The sequence below is a fragment of the Magnolia sinica genome, chromosome 19 (assembly GCF_029962835.1).
Source record: "Magnolia sinica isolate HGM2019 chromosome 19, MsV1, whole genome shotgun sequence".
In the NCBI taxonomy this organism is placed as follows: domain Eukaryota; kingdom Viridiplantae; phylum Streptophyta; class Magnoliopsida; order Magnoliales; family Magnoliaceae; genus Magnolia; species Magnolia sinica.
The window spans coordinates 53720509-53743718 of NC_080591.1; the positions used below are offsets into that span (position 1 = coordinate 53720509).

Sequence of the window (23210 nt, forward strand, 5' to 3'; positions counted from 1 at the left end):
ATGCCAGGTGGACATTGTGGTGGGCCCATAGAACTTTTTGTGTCACGAGAACTCCCTCTCATCCAGGTTTTAGTGGGACTATGCCTGGCCCCATTGCCAAACTCCACGGTCCGTGAATTACTAGGCCCAGTTAACAATGGGCTGCAATTCATAATACAACCTTGATCGGAAGTGGGCCCGATTAGTAAGTGGCCCAAACATTAAAATGGACCCAGTACTACCTGGGTCCACTCATGCCAAGTTGGCACACGTGTAGAGGTGCGTGTGGAGAGATGTTTGTAGGCTAAGGAAGAAAGAAAAAAAAAAAAAAAAAAAACTCGTGATAACAAACGTACTACCGTTGCCACTTTCATTTCCACTCACTCCTCTCTCTCTCTCTCTGCGAGGAGAGCTTCTTCTTGTAGTAGAAATGGCAGCAGTTCATCTCCCTCTAACCTGCAATTCCCATCTCCATCCTTCCTTCAATTCAAGAAAACCCAACTGCTATCATCCTCATCCTTTCAGTAGGACCAATTCCAGGCACTTCAGAAGATTCCAAGCACTCAAGGAAGAAACCAAGGAGACGACGGAGTCACCCGAAGGCATCACCGAGAAATTCGGCCTCGAAGCTGGCCTCTGGAAGGTTAGAATACAGACACCCAAATCCTCTTCTTTCCTTCTCTTTCTTTCCTTAGTCGATTTTCCTTTTCTCTCATTTCTCTCTTTTGGAATTGAAAGCCTTACTTCGTCCATCATAGTCGAATTCCTGAGCAGTAGACTATCTAATTACCGTCTGTTGACTTTGATTGTTTCAATATTTCAATATAAATAATAAGGAAAAAGAAGAAGAAGAAGAAGAAGAAGAAGAAGAAGGGCTAGAGACTCCTATTATACTTCTCCATCGTTTCAAAACTGGGGGTGACTCTTCAACCATAGGTGTCGCATAGTCTTGCAGTGATCCAGACCGTTGAAATTCTCACCCAGTTGTGGTGGAGCATAACCCAAATGTGAATTACACATTTATAAGATTATGGTAACCAACCATCTGATTTTACAATTGGGATTTGGACCGTTCACTGTTTTACTTTCTAACCGACTGTTTGATGGCCATGACTTGGATGGTTTGGATTGCTCGGTTGGTGTTACTTTATAGATATGCTCATCCAGAGTGTTGATTATGGTTTGGGAGGGGAAATTTTGATGTTGAGAAGGAATAAGTTGGTTTGCTCACTTAAGTAGATTGATTTTCTTTTTTTCTTTTGTGGGGTAATAAAATTTTATTGAAAGGCCCAAGGGAGGAAATTGAAGAAGCCCACTCCTCAACAAGAAGCTTCACCTTTCTGAAACTTCCAAATAGGACGCACTCCAGTTACGAAAACACCGATTGTTCACTTAAATAGATTGATTGGCAAAGTAGATTTAGTAAAGCGGACAGTTTGGACAAGGCATGATGATGATGACCACCAAATTTAAAACATTGGTTAGGTCAAGAGAAAAAATACCGAGGCAAGATAATTGAAGGACCGACGGGGAGTTACCATTTCCTCACCCTCTCTTTGCAAAGCCTATGGCCCCCTTGGGGCAATAGAATGCAAAGCTACCAAATTGTCAACTAAGGATTTAATCTGTAAATTACAAGGTGCAACCCTCCAAGCAATCTAGATCATTGATCTGATCTGCGCCACCTTGGGTTGGGTTGAAGACCCTGAGCCTTCAAGCATTGGCCAAGAAATAAAAAATAAATAAAAATTAAAAACTTTTGTGGGGGCTTATAAGATGGACAATCTAGATCACCAGACAATATCTGGACACTATACATGTCCCTAGGCTCAAGAAGCAATAGCTCCTTTTTCTATATCTTCTGTTACAAAAAGTAGAACAGCCATCATAGCCTTTCTTTGTTGGATTTTAGGTCATATTATATTGTAACAGCAAGCAGAATAAGATCACTATAAAAATAAATTTTTAAAAAATAAATAAAGAGAGAGCAAAGAAGAAGAAGAAGAAATTTATGAAAAATAACCATTGGACAGCCTTCATGATGGTGATTTTATTGTTCTTTTTCTTCACAACAGATATGGCAGTCATTCGACCACAGTAGTATGGATCATTGAAATATATATATATATATATATATATATATATATATTAAAAAGCAGAGATGAAGGGAGAGAATGACCATTGTCACAACGGTTATAACCGTTGTATAAGAGTCCTGATGGTTCTTCAGATCGTGGCTGCTATTAACTCTCAATGCCTGTTTAAGAGCATATTGGTTCAAGGTGGAAAGTGTGCTTCTGCTTCTTGGGTGTTTACACGTGCTAACCATTTGTTACAGCCACTTCTGCACTCCCACACCCAAATCCCACTAACGCTGCCCTGCTTAGAAATCACACTCCTAATTCTTAGGTGTTAGCTAACATTCAGAACAGCTGCTTCCCTGCTCTGGTCATGTTCTTTGCGCAATGCAGGCTGATTAGCTCCTTTGGTTGTCTTCACTATTGTGAGCAGCCCTGCTGCTAGACTCATAATCTGAAAGTCTTAATTGTAGCATTTTCTTCCATTGAGAATGTGCATTTAACCATTCTATCCATCAAGTTTTTTTTAGTAGAAAGATAATCTCTAACAGAGAACCTCCGTCTGTCTGTATATCAACAGATTTCTCAAAAGCCTGTGAATTCTACACTTGTTCTAATACTTTCTGACCTGACTTGAAATTGGCCGAGTCAACTCGACCTGGCAAGATTTCAAGCCAAGTCCTAAGGAAACTTGGTTTTGAGAATAACTCTGCCCTGACTCGGGAAGACTCCTTGAGTCAACTCGACATGACACTCAGTGACCCAAGCTGTGTCACTGGATTAATTAACTGTGGTTGATAAAATTTAAAACAGCAGGGGTTGAGGATTTGAACTCACAACCTCCATGAGGTGAACTACCCCCCTCTACCAATAGGCTACATGGCATTTTGCTATTAGATCTCTTATTTTATAATACTTAGAATAATATATAACTACATTAATCTTCTTTATTATTACGAACGTTTTTAATTTATAATTATTAAATGGTGAGTCGAGTCGAGTCGAATCTTTGAGTCGACCGACCCGGACAAACATCGAGTCGAGTCGAGTTTCCAGGTTTTTGAACTACGATAGAATCTCAGTTTAAGAGGGAAAAGGAGGATGATAATTTCTTCAGTTTACATGTTTCCATCAAATCCCTCGTGTTAAATAACCTGATGTAAGAAACAAAAGACTTGCAGCTTGCTTTTATTAGCAATTCAGTCTTATATTTCCATCAATTTCTTCAGATATTCAGCTCAAAAGAGGAAGGAAAGGAAGAGAAGGACAAATCGAAGACGGATCAAGCGAAGGAGTTGTTAGCTAAGTATGGAGGAGCGTACCTGGTGACATCAATCTCCCTCTCTTTGATTTCTTTTTCACTGTGCTATCTCCTTGTGAGCGCAGGAATCGACGTTCAAGCACTGCTTCAAAAGGTATGTACACTACGTAGTGCAAGCTACTTAAAAACACTGATTACACGTATCTGATCAATGCACATGCCCATTGATCTGGATCATCAAATCAATGGGCACCTGCTGGAAGAGCATTGAAAAGTGGTTACTATGTTCAAATGATCTTAACTGTCAGATAAGTGGACAATTTTTTGGACCACTGCCAATGACTCTTGCAAATTGTCCTAATGCAGGCAATGGACATCCATAGACTTCATATTTAGGATATTGGCCCATCCAGATGATTCACTTGAGTTTGACATGCATGTGCATCAACCATTTGTTTGCGTCTGCATGGACGTAAAATGGTTCATGTTGTATTTCTATGCATGGAAGATATTGAAGCTTTTGTTTTCCACAAAACACATTACAAATGTGGCACGCATGTGCAAGATCTGGACCATTCATCAAACGGGCCCATTGTCAGCATGCTAAGCACCAAAAATCAGGCTGATCCACTCCTCACATGTATAAATAAAATGGATGGTAAGAAGATATAACCAACAGTACATACTAAACACATGTGGCCTACTTGATGTCCCAGCCTGATTTTTAAGCGAATGCGCTTTGACAGTGAGCACGTAATGGATGGACTGGATCTCTGATGCATGTTCCTTGAGGATAACCGTCAACTTCATGCTAACCAGTCATATTCGCAGTTTAAAATTTAAAAATAAAAATAAAAACTATAGCATTGTTGGGAAATACAAAAGCGATTTGGGTGACTAGAGATTGAAGAGGTGAACCGTGGCACACCTGCAAGTTCCCATCCATGTGTGAACATGCCTTGACCCAAGATTAAAGGTGGTCTGCATCAGCTGTGTCGTGCATGTATGCCATTTTCGTTTTTAACTACCCATTTTCCTCATACAAGTGATCTCATCTATTGAGTGGATTGGCCTGATCCATGTGCCAAGACATTTTCACTGCCCACCCCACCTACTGATTGGCCCAGATCTTGCACACGCATGCCACATTGGCATGCACGCCGCAATTTTCCTCTTCAATTTCTCCCCCATCTGCATGGGAATGAAGCATTCCCCAACTAAATGCTAAAAAGATCTCACTAACCATGAAGTTTCATAGGCCATCTGACCTCGAAGTCCCTTTTCCTTATCAGGTTGGAATATCAACGAATGAGGCCGGGGAAAAAGTCGGAACATTTGCGCTTGCATACGCCGCACACAAGGCTGCATCTCCAGTAAGGTTCCCTCCAACAGTAGCTCTCACTCCCATCGTCGCTGGTTGGATAGGAAAGAAAGCAAAGAAAGAGAATTGATTGCATCTCATTTTCCATTTGATGATTGGAAAATCTCACCACGTCAAGTCATGCATCCGTTGTTGTACATGCCAACCTCATGAACGAAAGTACTGCATGACACCAAACTCCTTTTTCCATCTCCCGCTCGTTAATTTATTTTAGAGGCATATTACAGAAACTCCCATCTGTTCAAAATGAGAAAAATTCTACATATGGCTAGAATGTTTTGGATTTGCTAGCTCAGGGAGAATATCTCTATAGCCTTCAGTGGCATATTGTTTCCAGATTTTAAACTCGGGGTGCATTTGGATGCGTAGTACGAAAAACCTGAAAACCTGACTTGACTCAATGTTCAGCTGGGTCAGGTTGACTCGAAGACGTGACACTTTACATAGAATAAGTGACAGTAGTGTAAAATACAAGATTTGATATCAAACCATTGAATGATGTAGTGATTCGGTTCATCTCTCTTGCAGCGAAGGAGAGTGACTTGGATCAATTCACTGCAGTAATGTCAAGTTGAACTAGTGGTCGAGTTGACACAATGAGTCATCCCAAGTCGCAGTCCGTTCAGGAGTTTCTCAGCAACGTGGCTCAAAATATTGCCAAGTTCAGTTGACTCGGCCGAGTTTTGAGTCGACCCATCAAGTTTTAGAACGATGTTTAGATGCACCAGTTGAATTACGACTTTCAGCTACCCAGACAGGAAATTAGACGCCCTTGAAGTGTTTCCTGGTATTCAGCAGTGTGAAGTTTGGTTCCCCAGCACTTGAAATTCAATTCAATAGTGCATCCAAACGTGCCCAGACTTCTCCTCTCAACCAGTGATGGCTAGCGATTGGTTGTGAATTTGCTTGTAATGGGGGTTACACGAATCCCTTATAACCCCTGATGTGGACCAATGAAAACTTTCCTCTCGGGGTGCAAGCCTTCAGTGAGAGGGAAAAACCATAATTTCAAGCAGGGCAATCACCAAGCTAATTTGCAAGCCCCGTGTCTAATGTCCACATGTAACACATTATCATTGGGCGACATGGGTTACAGGCAATTGTCATCCACTGTAGTTGGACATACATCAACAGTGCTTCCACCAGAGTAGAGTTGTTTTTCCAACAATGCTGCCATAGTCACTCTTAAAAGATAATTAAAGTATCTGGATTTGGAGTCTGCTCAAAACACAAACAATGGAGAATGCAAGCTCATTGCTCAGTGGCGTTCTGCACCTCTGCTCTGCACACAGAAACGTGTGCCAAACCTTGGGACATCCAAGCCGTGAACCAGGTGGGACCATTGAGATGACCTAACAACCCAAAAATCAGGCAGTTTTTTCACTTAATACCAATATTGAAAACGGACTGGCAGCTGCTGTTTCGACCATTTCATATGTACGGTACCCCACCTGATGAGTTAATAGCAATTTTACATTCGTAAGACATACAGGCTCCAACTCTGATGATGCATATCGCCACCTCCATTATCCAACCATCTAAAACGCGATGGCAACTTTACCACCTTCATTATCAGACCGGTCAAGAGAGCTCGTCACATTGTAACCAGGTTAGAGAACTACCTGGACTTGACAGATGCATGGCTAAAAGACCCCAGTGACAACCCCACTCATTCGGCCCTAAGTCTAGTCACGAGTCAGCTGAGTCAAGTCGGGGCTGAAGCAGCCCAACTCACCTGAGTCGAGGTTGACTCAGGAGGCTGACTCGTATGAGTCACATGGAACTCATCCAAGTCATAAAACCATGGATAGGAGCAATGTTCAAAGTAACCATATCAATACGAGTTCCACTGGCCCGAGATACAGAAACAATGCTGATATTGCCAGTAATATCATTGATGACAGGAAAACAGGGAGACATGGGGAATTTTCAATGAAACCTAAAGAGATGCTAAATACACATATTTGCTTCTTGGGGAATAAAAATATATATATGTTTAAAACATGCATACATAATATGTTTCTATTTAATAGGGGCCTAAAAGCATGTGCGTTGTAAGAAATCAGTCCAACTATCCCATCCATCCCATCTAACCATCCAACCATCCATATTTCAAAATATCGACAACGCATGATATTTCATCAAGAAATTATCGACTAAAAAGGAAATGAAAGATTGTGATCTCAATATTGCGCATGTGCATGCAACCATGTGCCCATAAAAATTTTGAAATATAAATTTTTGTGATAAATAGATTTTTTGTGATATCAATACATTAGCCATATTATCAAAATATCACCAATACAAATATGATACAAGCAATACCTAGAATTTACACAATCGAAAATATTGGCAATACATTGACAATACGATACATTGTTGATACCTGGAATTTCTGATACTACCAATGTTATTGATATCGCCACCAATGTTATCAATATCGTCAAGGTAGAGATATAGGGATAATTTTGAGGATATTTTGATAATATCAAGGATACTTCAAACATTGGATAGATACTTCGAACAATGGATAGGACGGAATACACCTGAATAGAGGCTGCTTTTATCAATGTTAACCAACTGACATGAATTTTCTTACTCTTTTTTTTTTTAGTCAGCTTTTCTAGTATACCACCAAGATCTCTACTCCACTTGACCGGGGTACGCAGCTCTCAACGAATCAAACCTAGGAGAGGAAAAGAACTAGACCATAATTCAATGATAGAGCCAAGCAGCGTGATTTTACAGCATAGATGAATGGTATCGTAAGAACAGAATGGAAAGGCTCCACTTTACTTTGATTAGCTCCAATTTTCACTTGGGAAGGCTGTAAGTTTCACCTATATTGAAATCACAGTATCCCAAACCTAACACCTTTTCTTCCATCGGCTAAAACCTGTCCAAACAGTCAAAATAAGCAGTGGACGAAACAATAAGGATAGAAGCATAAAGAGGGAACTCTACTACAACATATCTTAATTTTATTAATTCCTGAATCATAGGATCAAATATACTACTCAAACTGTACATTGGACCACCTATTTTCTATCTTCCTTTCCCCCCATTACAGCTTTAATAATATCCTTGCTAGGAAAACATGTAGTCAAGCACACATGATATCCATTTAGCCCGAATCTGCAGTTGAACCGGTGGGGCATTTTTTTTGGAGGGGGGGGGGGACAGATGCAATTGGTCCTGATCATGAAGTACAGACCTGTGTTTCTTGACTTGGTACATCAGCAGCTCTCATTCACCTTCGATTAGAGTCGCTGCCAGGTGTTGTTGCCTCAATAACACCAGATGGTGGAGTTTGTGGCCGCGGCGTGCCAACATCACTCATCACAAACTCTGCATTTAGTCTATCCACACCATCCCAATCAACTGTAGCTGTGATCTATGTCAGGGAAACCAGTATCCACATTCAAAGAAGTTGAAAAAATAAAAATGGCTATGTATCTAAAAAGGATACGTCCCGTCTTCCACATGTCTGTAATGCTAACTCCGGCATCCGATAGAAGCCAGTAGTCTGAATCCGTCTGCAAAACAAGGACGAATAGTTACATATCATAAGAAAAGAAAAGGAGCACAAAACATGACAGAACCCCATGCGAAAAAGAACCCATCTCAACCGTCGGTAGTACTAAATCACATTACACCGAGGGTTCCCATCGAGTCGAAGAAAATTGGTGGCAATTTTGCAAGTAGGCATGAGATTTATTCATGGTTTCAAGACTCAGATGAGTTGCATGGACAAATCAACTTGGACTCAGTCAAAACCCAATCCAGTTCAATACCATGAGTCCCCATGGGTCACCAATTCAGCCCCTACTCGACTCAGGACCAAACAAGTTGATCCGAGTCACCAAGTCTTTTAACCATGGCTTTATTTGGATCTATTTTGAAAACCATCGCACCTCAATTCTCGATTTGGTGCTTGTGAAAATCAAATCATGTCTTAATGTTGCACATAAGTGGATATTTTAATTCCAATTGCCAAGTCAAAGAAAATCTAAATAAATATTGCTATACATTCCTCTCATGTCATGCTCTTTAGGTCATCATCTCAAACTTACATCAACATCTGAAGGTACAATCTTCATGATCCCACCAACAAAGTCCTGTGATGCACCTAGCTCAGAGCACATCCGATGAGCATCATGGGCATTTAATTCCATCTGTTTCCTTCTGCTCTCCTCGGCAGCAGCCAGCGCCATTGCTGGCGTCTGAGCAGACCCTAAAGTGTATGCCTGTGGGAGACTTTGAGGTGCCGCAACATCATTCATCTCCTCAAACTTCTCCTCGAATTGACTAAGTAAGATGGAAAAACAAAGTAAACAACTATTGACAGAAAAAGAAAAACAAACATGGTTGAGCTCCTCTACTGGATCTATTCAACAATTGGAGTTGAGAAACCACATCCCTGGTACAGGTCTTTTTTATGAAAACAATGTAGGTTTACAAATGCAGATCACATAAATAAAAATACAAAAACCTTAATGGCAACAGCACCACCGACTGTGATCACATCAAGGATTGAAAATCCTGGCAGCCGATGTCCAAGACCCAGGCCATCCATCAGGCTGCTCCATCACAAACATTCGATGGCCCAAAAATCAGGACATTCCTCTCATCGGGAGGGTCGCATGGATACATTAAAAATAGTTGACAGAAAGAACCACACCAATTGTACACGTGCAGCCACCTGAAAAGTGGACCATCCTTTTTTGGACCAGTGATCTTGAGCGAGGCCCGTCTGATGAATGGCTCAGTTCCTGCATGCTTGTGCTAGGCTAGTCTCAAAGAGGACCTGTAAATCCTCAGTTTGCATGTCCCATCTGCATTCAGCTATGGCGAGGGAGAGAGGGAGCAGCATTACCTGACGAGGTAAACATCGATCGGACCCATGGTACTTCTTAGGACGATCCTATATCTCCTCTGTGGGTATTCAACAGCCTGTTCATAGAGATGAAAATTTATCTATTGTTTCAGAAGTGTGCAATGGAAAATGTGTTCTCTTTCAGCATTTGCTAGCCTCAACTACCTCATCAGGATCTGGTACTTCCAGTGTAGTGCCATGGGGAGCTTTAATTGCTATCAGCGTCTCATTCTGCCAGAATTGTGCCATTGAGAATTAGTACCGTTTACCACAAATGCAAAGGGTGAATGGCAAAACTCAAACTTATAGTATTGGAGTAACAAACTTCAGTGGTAATGGAACCGACAGGTTGAGAAGCAGGTACCTATTTACCAAATTACATGGCAAAAGCAACCAACCTGAAAGCAAGGTAGGCCCTTGATGTCTTCCTCCGTCACATAAAGCCACCTAATCAGACGGAAAGGGAATTCACTTAGTAAAATGATAAACTACTGTTTAATAACTGAATCTCGCCAACCATAAGAGGAAAATTTATCTACTTTTGATTATTTTCATCCTCGCTAAGGTCCCTCAATCTTTCTTGCATTTCTCTGCAAGGAAGTAGAAGCATCAGCCATCAGCATAATAAGCAAGGAAAGAGCTGCTAGATTGTAGTGGCACAACAAACTACCCCAACCTTATTCGATCATCTAATCTCTGCTCCTCCATGGAAAGATTTTCAACTTCTGCCTGCAGAAATCAGATGTCCATGTCAGATTGAAGCCCAGTTTTCATTTCTACTAATCCAAGTGGGATGGACTTGGATTTTGAAGTCCAGATCAAAGTCCTGCCTGTTGTGAGATCTCAAGACACCGGAATGTCACTGAAATCCTGTTGTTTAGTGCTAGCAGCCATTTTTATGGGGTGCAAAACACATCAGAGTCTTCTCCAATCAAAGTGGCATAACCACATTGGAATTCTAGATCATTATTATGGGTAGGTTTGGTTGTCTGCTTCCAAGGCACTTGAATCACGAGTAGGTAAGAAGAGGACCTTACCACTTTTTATCTCACTTGTGACTCCATGAAATCAAACCCACATTATGCAAAGTTGTGTTCAGTGAAAGTCACATCTATTGGAACCACTGTCAACCACAATTTAAAACACCCAAAGACGCCCTAAATTAGCATGATGAAGAGCATAGGTTTCATGGAAGATCCCATGTTTCTTGAATAACCATTGCACAAAGACACTCTCTCTCTTCGCTTCAGGGTAATGTAGCCTTTCGTTACAACATTTCCCTCCCTCCCTCCCTCTCATGAATCCAATTTGGTGTGCAAGCAGAATCTGGGGGACAAATCTAATCTACTACTTGCTCCCCCCTCTTCCTTTCTTCTTCATTTCTCTTTCCCCTTCCCTTCTATTCCGCTTCTCATTCAATCTTTTCCAGCAGGTCTGTAGAGCTCACCCCGCATCCTGCCCCATAGGGCCCACCCAGTGATCAATGTATCAATGGTATCGCCTGAATATTGGCCGACATTATCAAATTGGCCATGAGCGATACAAATCTCTCAAGTATTCACAAAACTTTCATGCATCGATCGACAAAACATGCCAGTACATTGCGATATTTCACAAATATCATTTGATGTTTTGCAATTTTTTCCCATATATGATTGATATTGGGTGATATCTGCGATACTTTGACTGGGGAAAATCAGAAGAAAAAAATTTGTAAAACAAAAAACTATTTGTCCCCTTTGTTTTGGCAGATTCTCTGTAGTTGTGTTTTAAGTTTTAACAACTCCACTTAAGCTGTTTCATATCAAAACACAAATTTGGTAAAGAAATCGCAAATGAAGAGGGATATCAGAGCATAGTTTTGACCGACAGCCATTGTTGGGAACAATTTTTTAAATGGCATGTAGTGTAGCGTTCAGTCCTCTGTAGCGTGTAGTGTAAGCTACACGATACTTTTATTTTTTTAATTAAAATAATTTAAAATAGGATAAATAATATAAATAAATAACTTTACAAGCTAACCAAACACATAAGAGCTCAGTCAGTCAATCCTAAATTTGAACAGTGGTTGTACACAACACAATCAACACTACAACAAGCCATTTCCAACTTTCTAGCTGGAAAAAAAAAAATTTTAAGGACAACAAAACAGGGAAGAAAAATGAAAATGAAAAACAAAAACAAAACAAAACAAAACGTCAGTCCTAAAACTGAACAGTGGTTGTACACAACACAATCAACACTAAAACAGGCCATTTCCAACTTTCTAGCAACCAAAAAAAAAAAAGGAGCAAGAAAAGAGGGAAAAAAAATGAAGATAAAAAATTAAAAAAAATTAAAAATTAAAAAAAAAAAACAGCAGCCAAACAGTTAAAAAAGTGGGAAAAAAATGTGCAAATCCAAGAGATATCAATCATTTTATCATAAAAATTAAAATAAATATAAACAACTAAGGTTAATAGGTTTAAACATGCCTTTAATATCTTCAAAATCAAGCAAAAATCAACAAATGGAGGGCTACAACAGTATGGACGTAAAATGAGGGATCTCTGATTTCTCCCTTGTTTCTCATCCAAATGCTCGGAAATTTAAGCTGTATAATCCCCATGCTAGGTCCGATCCCCTAAAGTTTCACTTGAAATGGATATGCAGATTGAGAGAATCGAGCTGAGATTTTTGGGGCTGGGAAGCTCTGCCGCAGGGAGAAATAGGGTTTTCAAAACCCATTTTGTAAAGGCTTTTAGTTATAAAGCCTCTTATATCTTGAGAGTCTTCCACCATTTACAACAAACAAAGTTTCTCCAACCATTAAATTTGGTGCCCAAAATCAAGGGTTAGGATAATCAATGGCTGTCAAAAACTATGTATCATCTATCCACAACTGGGAGCACAGTTTGTATGGTCCAGATTGACCATATGGACTGCTATTTGTGATCAATACAAGTCACCACCATTTCGAAATATGCATTGGACTTAATATATTAAAAAATTTGAAAAAATACTTGAGATGCTGGTAGCTACCAGCGATACACACTACATGTATGTAGCATATGCAACAGGTCTTGTAGCGTACGCTACATGGGCCACACGCTACCAACGTACGCTACATAGCATTTGAGCTACACTACGCTAAACACTGGTTAGTAAAGTCATGGTATATAGTTTTTTTTCTAAGTGTGTAATCATATGTCTTTTATCATCTCCTGAATATTCACTTCAAAATTCCACCTTTTTTCCTGAAATTTCCCCAATAATTCTCTAGTGTGATACATTGCTTGATACATGCAATAGTTCCTGATGTTTCCATATCACAAGGGTATGATACATAAAGCAATATCAGTACATAAAACAATGGAGCCACCCACATTTGCAGCAAACCTTGTAGGGCCCACCTCATCAGTGGCAGGACCTGTAACCACACATCCAACAAGCCTCACAGGGCCCACCTGCATTGCCGTAAGCTGTGGGTCCCATCTGCACAATCAGCAGCCCATCTGGACCACCCAGGCAACACCAGCGATCTCTCCTGAGCCTATCAGCACCACCAGCAGTCCATCTGGGCCGCAAAAGCAGCACCAACAGGCTCTATTGAGCCCATCAGCTTCACTGGGTGACATATTAGGCATCATCAGCATCCCTCTAATCATAGTGGCATGTCCATCACAGCTTCTCAGCACATCCTAAGCATCAGTGAAGGGGCAGTTATGTCACTTTAAGGTTCATTCCAGTCAGATATGATGATTTTTTTAAATTAGTAAGGTTTATTTAAATTTTTTTTTAATGGCAGACAGCATCACAAGAGATGATCAAAAGAAACAATTCCTAATGGAAAGTAGTTACCATGATCATCCTGGTATAGTTATTGCCACTGTTAAACTTGACAAAAGACATCAGTCGGAGTGTGCCTAATTTTGCTAAGATGTATATTAGGAGCAAACTGAAACCATGATACACAACTGGGAATAGAAGGAATCGCCTGAGAATGATTCATACTATGATTATTGGAAAAGTGACAAACTGACAGTGATGTCATAGCTTCTCTTTTCTATGCATCCCAATATTAGCTGTGTTGTTATTTGAAAAGTGTAAAGGAAATATGGGATATTATTGCCAGGACATACTCCCAGCATTGTAACTTGGCTCGTTTCTACCAGCTTCACCATGAAGTTGCAAAAATGCAACCAGGAGAAATATTTGCAAAGAATATTTACTTCAATGGGACAAATGGGAAATTTTGGTTCACTGTCAGCCCCTTGCTCTTATTGCTAAAGAGATGAGGAAACAAACAGAACTCCTGAAGGAATTTTGAATTTCTGGTGGGAATTCATTCTGACTTCGAGTGGCGAAGGGTGCAAGTTCGTAGTGGGAGTCATTACCTTCACTAGACTCAATTTATAACTACGTAGAGGACAGGAGAAGAGCTGAGATGAGCAGTTAGAACAATGCAAGAGTTAATGAGTGATCAGTCCTGGCTGCAAATTCCAAACCATCAAGATCAAGCAATTGTGGAAAAGCACCACATCAGGTACAGATTTCTGCAGCCGAGAGAGAAATTAAAATGCTCTCATTGTGGAAAAAGGTGGCATGTTAAAGAATAATGCTGAGATTTACATCCCCACTTGCCCAAAGACTCTTGTTGTTAACAGAGCTGCCATTGAGGAAGACATTTCTCCATCTTTTGATAATTCAACACCGTGACCCAACGAACCAAGCAATCAATGATTAACAACAACAGTTGACTGCCCTCAAATCATCCTTGCATTCATATAGACATTCAGATACTTCAAACGCAATTTGATGCGAGAATAAAGGTTTTAGGTCCAACAATGCTCAAGGATATCCAAGTCATGGTGTAGAAAGTTACTTTGTACAAATGGTGTACAGTCACAAACAGCATGTTCTTATACACCTCAACAAAATGAGGTGGCTAAAAGAAAGAATTATCATCTGTAGAGGTTACCAGGTCTATCATTTTGGGTATGAAGGTTCCTAAAATTTATTAGGATGAAGCAGTTCTAACTGTTACACATATGGTTAATCGGATGCTAACTCTTAATTCTTGATGGAATCCCCTAAAAGTTTTAAAACCTGACTTGTCTTCATTTTCTCTTCCATCAAGGGTGTTTGGATGTGTCTGGTTTCCACACATGCTCGGACCATCTTGGCACAAGTTAGGTCTCCCATTTACAAATGCACTTTAGTGGGATATGCTAATTCTCAAAAAGGGCACAAGTCTTATTGTCCTGTGACGTAGAAATAATATGTTTCAAAAATGTTACCTTCTTTGAAAACATGTTGTATCTCTTCCCTTGACAAGATTTCTTCAAATGATTCCTTGGATTTATTTTTTTTCCCCTTCTTATGTTAGGGTGAAGATATAAATAAGAAGGATAAGAGAGGAGATCATACACTCTTTTTTCCCATTTTGTCTTCTTCCTACCCCTTACAGTCCGCCATATTTGCCAACATTTAGAAAGACCTAGTTGTGCATCAAGTGGGTCTCACAATTAGATGCCCATACCTAAAATCAGAATGGTTCACTTGTAAGGGGGCCAAAGTGTAGGAGGTAAATGCAACTGGCACAAGTTCCTTTCTAGTCATCCATTTGTTTCATAGGTTGTGGACCAAATTAATTCTTTTTGAAAAGCTGACCAACAATATATCATATCAAAGGGAAGGGAACCCCTAATACAAAGGACCCAACTTTGATGATATGGAAAAGCCTCTTCAGAAGGTAGCAGACTAGCAGATAAAGTCTAAGCAAGCATATTCATGTGGACTATGAATCACAAGGATTTTAAAGGAGTGTCATTATGGGCGTGTTTGGCCAGGCGCTGGATATGGTATTAAGAGGTAATAGGAGGGTTATTGCGGGCAATCCCATCCCGACGGCTGTTTGGGATGGTGACGTAGGGGAGGACGTGAGGTCGAGCACCATCTTCCTCAAGAGGATAACTATTCCGAATCCACGGAACTTCTCTGGACTCCTCACAGAGACTTCTCGAATCCACAAGGAAAGAAAACAGAAAATAGAAATAAATTTGAAATTGATTAATGAATGAGTAAAAATGAGTTCACAACCCTTTAAATAGGGGTACCAAGCAATGGGAAAGAAATCAAAATCAAACTACAACTAAAACTCCTAGAATTCGCGACTTACTATAAATAGTAAACTTACTATTTATAGATGGTCGCGATGTCTACTAATGGGCAAGGTTTTCGGCCAAAAATAGTAAGTGTCCTATTTGGCTTCACCAAACCATTCTCCTAATTATTCTAAGCTCTTTTCACGTTGGGCGCAACTCCTAAAGCCTGACGGATGAAGAGTTATAATCAAACTAAAACTTACTATTTATAGTAAAAATGAAATTAAAACAGGGAAACGACCGTCGATCAAGGGGTTTTTCGCAATTCCGGGCTGCGCAACCAAGCATAGCTGGGTTGGTTGGCTAAAGTAGCTCGTTCTACCCCAAAATCATATATTTTACGTCAGATAACTCATTCCGGATTGCGAGATACGCCCGATCTAAGGTCCGATGATCCGGATCACTTCTGTCGTCAATCGGGCCTTTTCTGATCCATCTTGGCCATGAAACTGTCCGCGACCCGCTCTACATCAGTCCCCTCCACTTCAAAAGAACTCGTCCTCGAGTTCTCATCCCGCGCTGGTTCATGATACTCGGTCAGGTCCACGACATTAAAAGTCCGTGAGATTGTCATGTCATCTGCAAGATCAACAACATAAGTGTTGTCATTGATCTTTCGGATGATTGGTACTAGTCCAATCTTTTTATTCCTCAACTTGTTGTACGTTCCGGTCGAAAATCATTCTTTGCACAGATAGACCATTACTTGGTCGCCCACCTCGAACGCTTTTTGTCGCCGATGCTTGTCCGCTTGCTCCTTGTACTTTTCGTTCGAGGCATGGAGCTTGGTTTGTACCTCCGCATGAATGCCCATGATCTTGTCAGCAATATGTTCCGCTACAATGCTCATGCCTGGGAGCTTGGGCAGAGGGACCAAGTCTAGTGTGTGGCGAGGTACTCATCCATAAATAACCTGGAACGGGGATTTTCCTGTCGAGCGGTTCACCATGTTGTTGAATGCAAACTCCGCTTGAAACAAGGTCAAATCTCACTGCTTTGGTTTTTCTCCTGAAATATATCGAAGGAGGTTTCCCAACGTGCAATTCACAACCTCAGTTTGACCGTCAGTTTGTGGGTGGTAGGCGCTGCTGAACTGAAGTCGTGTATCAAATCGAGTCCACAAAGTCCGCCAAAAGTGGCTTATGAACTTCGTGTCACGGTCAGAAGTAATAGTCATGGGAACCCCGTGTAGCCGCACAATTTATCTGAAGAATAGATTCGCCACATGTGTTGCATCAAGAGTCTTCTTGCATGGAATAAAGTACGCCATCTTGGAGAAACGATCTACTACCACGAACACCGAATCCATGCCACGTTGTGTTCGTGGGAGACCAAGCACGAAGTCCATAGATAAATCCTCCCAATGGCCGTCAGGCACGGGTAACGGAGTGTAGAGGCCCGTATTATGATATTGCCCCTTAGAGGTCTGACAAATATAACAATGTTGGACTACCTTTCTCACATCACGTACCAATTGTGGTAATACCATTCTTCCACAAGAGCTCGCGTCTTGTCTCGCCTAAGGTGTCCACTAAGGCCACCTCCATGTAGCTCTTGAATTATCTGTTCCTTTAGCAAACTGTTTGGGATGCACAGTCGATTTCCCTTGAAAAGGAACCCGTCTTGCATATGTAAGTCGCCGGGGTGACCTTCTTGGCATCTAACCCATGCGTCCTTGAAGTCGTCGTTATCAACATATATGTCTTTGAGGCGCTCGAACCCGACAAGCTCATTGCTCATAGTGACTAACAAAGTTGCACGGCGACTCAGTGCATCAGCTACTTTGTTCTGTTGCCCTGACTTATGTTTTAGTACGAACGTGAATTCCTGCAAAAACGAGATCCATCTAGCATGCACACGGTTAATGTTAGCTTGACTATTAATGAATTTGAGAGCTTGATGGTCCGTGTAAAGTATGAATTCCCTTTGAATCAAATAACGTCGTCAGTGCCGCAGTGCCTGGACCACCACGTATAACTCGATCTCATGTGTAGACCACTTCTTGCGTGCATCGCTAAGTTTCTCGCTGTAAAAGGCTACCGGCCTACCTTCTTGAGACAAAACTCCCCCAATTCCGACATATGAGGCATCACATTTGACTTCAAACAGTTTGTCGAAGTTGGGAAGTACAAGAACCGGGGTCGTAGATAATCTGCGCTTAATTTCGGCAAAGCTCATTCGGCTTCGTCAGTCCACTGAAACTGCCCTTTCTTCATGCAATTTGTGATTGGTTACACAATGGTACTGAAATTTTTCACGAACCGACAATAGAATATCGCTAGTCCATGAAAACTTCGCACTTCGTGAATATTTGTAGGAACCGGTCATTCTCTGATTGCCTTTACCTTTTCCCCATCCACCCGAATGCCCGTGGATGTTACGACAAAACCCAGGAACAATAGGCTATCAGTCATGAAGCTGCACTTTTTTAAATCGAGGTACAGTTTATTTTTAGAGAGCACTTGAAGGACCTTCTTGAGGTGTTTCATATGGGTGGTTTCGTCTTGACTGTATATCAAAATATCATCGAAGTAAACCACAACGAACCGCCCAATGAAAGGTTTCAGAACTTGGTTCATCAATCTCATAAATGTGCTAGGCGCATTCGAAAGACCGAAGGGCATGACCATCCATTCGTATAATCCTTCCTTGGTCTTAAAGGCCAATGTCTACTCATCACCCGACCATATTCGAATCTGATGGTAGCCGCTCCTTAGGTACAATTTAGAGAATATTTTTGCACCCTCTAGCATGTCCAGCGTATCGTCCAACCGTGGTATCGGAAACCTGTATTTTATGGTGATTTTTTTGATGACTCGGTTGTCGACACACATGCGCCAACTCCCATCTTTCTTTGGAGTTAATAGAGCTGGTACAGCACATAGACTCATGCTCTCTCGAATAAGACCCTTACGGATCAACTCCTCTACTTGTTCTCGCACTCATTCGGACTCATTCGATAATGGGGACGATTAGGTAAACTGGACCCAGGGACAGTCGATATGGTGTTGGATATCCCGCATGGGGGGTAACCCATCGGGAAGGTCATCGGGCCAGATTTCTTTGAATTCATGTAGCAGGGGCCTTGGTCTTTCAGGGATGTTGGTAGGCTCGAGTTCTTCCCCTTTTACAATTAATGCATAAGTCTGTCATATTTCCTTGGATTCTTCCACGAAGTCCCGTATGGTTAAGAGAAAACGGCCCTCCACTTTAGAAGTTTCAGGTGGTCTCTCTGGATCCATAGGGGCCAATATAGTCTTTCAACCGTCTTTAACGAAGATATATATATTATCTCGCCCTTTATGAGTGGCGTCACGGTCAGATTGTCAGGGCCGACCGAGTAGTATGTGACATGCTTCCATGTCAACCACATCGCGCACTACTTCATCCTTATAATGTTTGCCAATTGAAAAGGATATGGTGCACCGTTCAGTTACCTTTGTTTCGCTGACCTTCTTGATCCAACCAATTGTATATGGAGAGGGATGACGCTCCGTTTTCAATTGCAATTTTTCCACCATGATCTTGGAGACGATGTTCTCGCTGCTCCCACTGTCAATGATCACCTCACAAACCTTTCGATTCACCGTACACCTAGTGCGGAAGATGTTATGCCGTTGTGGATGCACTTCTTTTCTTGGCACATATAATAGTCACCTCATGACGAGCGACTCGTCGTGATCTTGCTGAACCCAACCTGAATCATCTGCCTCATCCTCGGTGGTATGCTCCTGTTCTTCAATATCTGGATCTTCATAAGCGTTATCAGCACTACCATCATTGATGGCAAGGTTTGCCACTTTTCGCTGGGGACAAGTATTTGATAGGTGGCCCGGTTGGCCACAACGATAGCAGTTATCGGTCCTTAGCCGAGCATAGGGGTTCGGGATTCTACTTGGACCAGCAGCAGTCGATACGCCCCTTTAGGGTCTAGCTTGCCCGCTTCCCTGATCTCGGTTCTCAAACATAGGAGGTTGAGTGCGTGCTCCTACGGGCTCTTTCCCCTTAGGCTGTGCAGTTCCCTGGGGCAGACCTGCCACAAGGATCCTTGCAGTAGGATAGGTCCGTGTGTTAGGACATTCAAGTTGCGCTTTTGCCCAAGTAACCAACTTGATCGCATCATTCATCGTCCAGACGGACTGCATCTGGAACCGATCCTGGATAGCCATACACAATCCACTGTTGAATCGGACGACTTGCTGCGATTCAGTCTCGACCAAATCGTTACGCGCCGCCAGGCGGTAAAATTCTTCTGCGTATTCTCTCAACGACCAACTACCCTGTCGACAATTTTGGTATTGTTGGAATAATACTTGATCGTAATCGCTAGGGAGGAATCGGGCACGTAGTAGCTGCTTCATCCGCTGTCAGGTGCGAAGTGGTGCTTTCGTCTGCCTGATTCGCGCGAGTTGCAGTTGTTCCCACCAAGCTGAAGCTCCTCCTTTCAACTTGTAGGCCACAAGCTTGACCTTCTTTGCTTCAGGGACATCCATATAGTCGAAAAATCGCTCAACTTCAAAAAGCCAATCGAGGAAATCTTCAATGTGTAGTTGGCCATTGAAGCTAGGAATATCAACCCTCATCTTGAATTCTCGATCCGTTCGATCTACTCGATCGCCACCATGTCTGGGGTGTTGGAAGATTATGTCGTCGATTTCCTCCTCACTGGAGCCCCCTTCCTCAGGAATGACCATTGGATGCACTGTCGGTACTATCCTGCGATCAGGGCGATTAATTGGCGGTGGAGGATAGCCACCAAGAACACGGAGTTGCCTTAGGTTTTCCGCCAAGAGATCCACTACCTCTTCAAAGCTCCTTCGTTGTAAGAGAGGGTGATTGTAATCGTTACCTCCAATCTCTCCCACAAGAACCACCGACCTTTTTAAAATGTCTCCACAACCTTGCAAGAATAGAAAACAACAATCAATCTAAGACCAACTCAGAATGTAATGTGACGCAGGGGAGGACGTGAGGTCGAGCACCGTCTTCCTCAAGAGGATAACTACTCCGAATCCACGGAACTTCTCTGGACTCCTCACAGAGACTTCTCGAATCCACGAGGAAAGAAAACAGAAAATAGAAATAAATTCTAATAAATTCGAAATTGATTAATGAATGAGTAAAAATGAGTTCACAACCCTTTAAATAGGGGTACCAAGCAATGGGAAAGAAATCAGAATCAACCTACAACTAAAACTCCTAGAATTCACGACTTACTATTTATAGACGGTCATGATGTCTACTAGTGCGCAAGGTTTTCGGCCAAAAATAGTACGTGTCCTATTTGGCTTCACTAAACCATTCTCCTAATTATTCTAAGCTCTTTTCACTTTGGGCGCAACTCCTAAAGCCCGACGGATGAAAAGTTATAATCAAACTAAAACTTACTATTTATAGTAAAAACGAAATTAAAACAGGGAAACGACCGTCGATCAAGGGGTTTTTCGCAATTCCGGGCTGCGCAACCCAGCGTAGCTGGGTTGGTTGGCTAAAGTAGCTCGTTCTACCCCAAAATCATATATTTTATGTCAGATAACTCATTCTGGATTGCGAGATACGCCCGATCTAAGGTCCGATGGTCCGGATCACTTCTGTCGTCGACCGGGCCTTTTCTGATCCATCTTGGCCATGAAACTGTCCGCGACCCGCTCTACATCAGATGGCGGGATAGAATTCAACTGCCGCACCCTCGTAAACACCGCCCGTCTCAGAGACGGATTCGGCAAACGTGGGATGCGAGTTTCCTATGTTGTGGGACCCACCGAGAAATCAATGAGATATCCACTCCCTCCATCATTTTCACTGGCCTACATTCAGCCATGAACCTGTTTTGAGGCAGATATAAAACAGTGAGTGGGGCACACCACAAGAAGCAGTGGAGATGCAAACCCATGGGACTTGCCATTTGTGACGGTCCAAACACACTGTTGTATATCCCATGGGCTATCCCAAACCCATGGGATCAACGGACAAACACTGACATCACCATCATTACCTTAAAATTGATCCCATCCCTCCTAATCCCATGGGTTTCGCCTGGCCAAACACGCCCTATACGATTTCAGTGGGCAACCGGCCTAGATTCTGTGAACCAAACCAGAGAGGCAAGCTGGCTGTTTCAGTGGCCAGCAATATCCTGCTACTGGATGGAACCTTTATATGATGCCTTCTTTAGAAGCGATCTTGAAGCTGCAGGCCGGGGTGGTGTCCATTTCAACAGCAATGGGAGGTTGTGCCTTATCAGGGCCTGCTGAGTGAAGTCCATTCTTCAGGTGTCTCCCGCAACTCTAAGGGAAGTGGTGAGACAGATTCAGATGCAGTTTCAACAGAAGAAGATCTGCATTATGGGGGCCTCTAAAGATATCATTCACTGGGAAAACATGGAATTGGCTCTTTTTTTTCCCTTGTGATGGACCAACCTAATTCTAGGACCAGGACATCCATGCAGTGGGCCACACGTTATGGACAGATTGGATCTTTTACACGTCCCATATTGACACATGAGGTGGATAGAGGGCTAGACTATACACACATGGGATCAGCAAACCTCAAGCATAAGTCCAGTCATCAAGAGAACAACATATAAGTGGGAATACAAAGGAACGAACATTTATTTCCATGTACCTGTAAAACTGAAACATCATCATCAACCTCCCCTGGCCTCGAGACATCAAGCCCCCTGTCAGCCAATTCCTAAGTAAGACACAATGCCTGAAGATACCCCAGGAACAATTTCCAAGAAGAGCGAGTGAATGAAATTTTAATGACGTAAAAAAAGAAACTCAGATTTACTTACTTCCAGCGTATTCTGTTCTTAAGTTTCTTCTCTATGAGTCCAATTCCTTCCAAGACATTAGTTATGTCATATATCCGCCTCTTTTGTACCTGTAGCACCAGAAAACCTTACAATAGTTAGAACAAGATAAGGCTGCTACTTCTTCCTCTTTTTGCTGTGTAGGTAAGCTGGAAGTGAATATGCAGCATCATGTCTGAGACAGCACCATCCAAGTTAGCTACAAGCTAAACCCAGAAAAAGATTGGCATTTGATGGTGAAGTAATAAAACGTTCACCTCTAAAGTGTCGGCAGCTTTGTTCAAATCAAGTATTCCATCTTCTGCATGTTTGATTAAATTGATAAACTTTTTTGTCAAGAGACCTGTAAAAGAGTTGCAGAATGTTTTTTTGTCAGTAGCACAAACAAGTGATACTTGTACGTATATTCTTTAGTCAAAGACTATGCATAGATTGAGGAATAGGAACCAGTTAAAAGAACCAGTGGACTACTTGATTCCGCAGATTGCATGCCCCTCAATTGTGCATGAGACCAGTGATCAGAACCATTCATCTCATCCGGCAGTGCTGCCCATCGAGTTGAATACTTCGGCTTGCAAAATGTAAAACATTGGCCTTTTTAGTTTTAAATATTAGCCAATAGCCACCCATTTGCAGGCCATGATGGATCCCAAAGGATATGAATGAATTTTGGCA

General features: G+C 41.9%; 2 protein-coding genes across 4 annotated transcripts in view; one reads left to right on the forward strand and one right to left on the reverse strand.

Moving 5' to 3' along the window:
• Positions 1 to 346: 346 nt before the first annotated feature.
• On the forward strand, positions 347 to 5035 carry LOC131235185 (uncharacterized). Its single transcript, XM_058232328.1, has 3 exons — positions 347 to 622; positions 3287 to 3472; positions 4611 to 5035. The coding sequence occupies exons 1-3, from the start codon at positions 410 to 412 to the stop codon at positions 4767 to 4769; spliced, it is 558 nt and encodes a 185-aa protein (XP_058088311.1). The 5' UTR covers positions 347 to 409; the 3' UTR covers positions 4770 to 5035.
• A 2351-nt stretch (positions 5036 to 7386) lies between these two features.
• The window catches only part of LOC131234446 (transcription factor E2FA-like), a 29191-nt gene continuing 13367 nt past the window's right edge, over positions 7387 to 23210 (reverse strand). The window contains exons 4-15 of one of the 3 annotated variants that reach the window (XM_058231335.1): positions 22793 to 22878; positions 22518 to 22606; positions 22346 to 22400; positions 10252 to 10304; positions 10115 to 10165; positions 9974 to 10022; positions 9741 to 9806; positions 9576 to 9652; positions 8773 to 9007; positions 8169 to 8235; positions 7914 to 8086; positions 7387 to 7595 (exon numbers count right to left, since the gene is read on the reverse strand). In XM_058231335.1, coding sequence (XP_058087318.1) covers positions 7950 to 8086; positions 8169 to 8235; positions 8773 to 9007; positions 9576 to 9652; positions 9741 to 9806; positions 9974 to 10022; positions 10115 to 10165; positions 10252 to 10304; positions 22346 to 22400; positions 22518 to 22606; positions 22793 to 22878 — 965 coding nt within the window. In that variant the 3' untranslated portion in view covers positions 7387 to 7595; positions 7914 to 7949. Of the gene's footprint in view, positions 7596 to 7658; positions 8087 to 8168; positions 8236 to 8772; positions 9008 to 9575; positions 9653 to 9740; positions 9807 to 9973; positions 10023 to 10114; positions 10166 to 10251; positions 10305 to 22345; positions 22401 to 22517; positions 22607 to 22792; positions 22879 to 23210 lie in introns of those variants that run through there. The other 2 variants (XM_058231336.1, XM_058231334.1) reach the window with 2 other exon arrangements.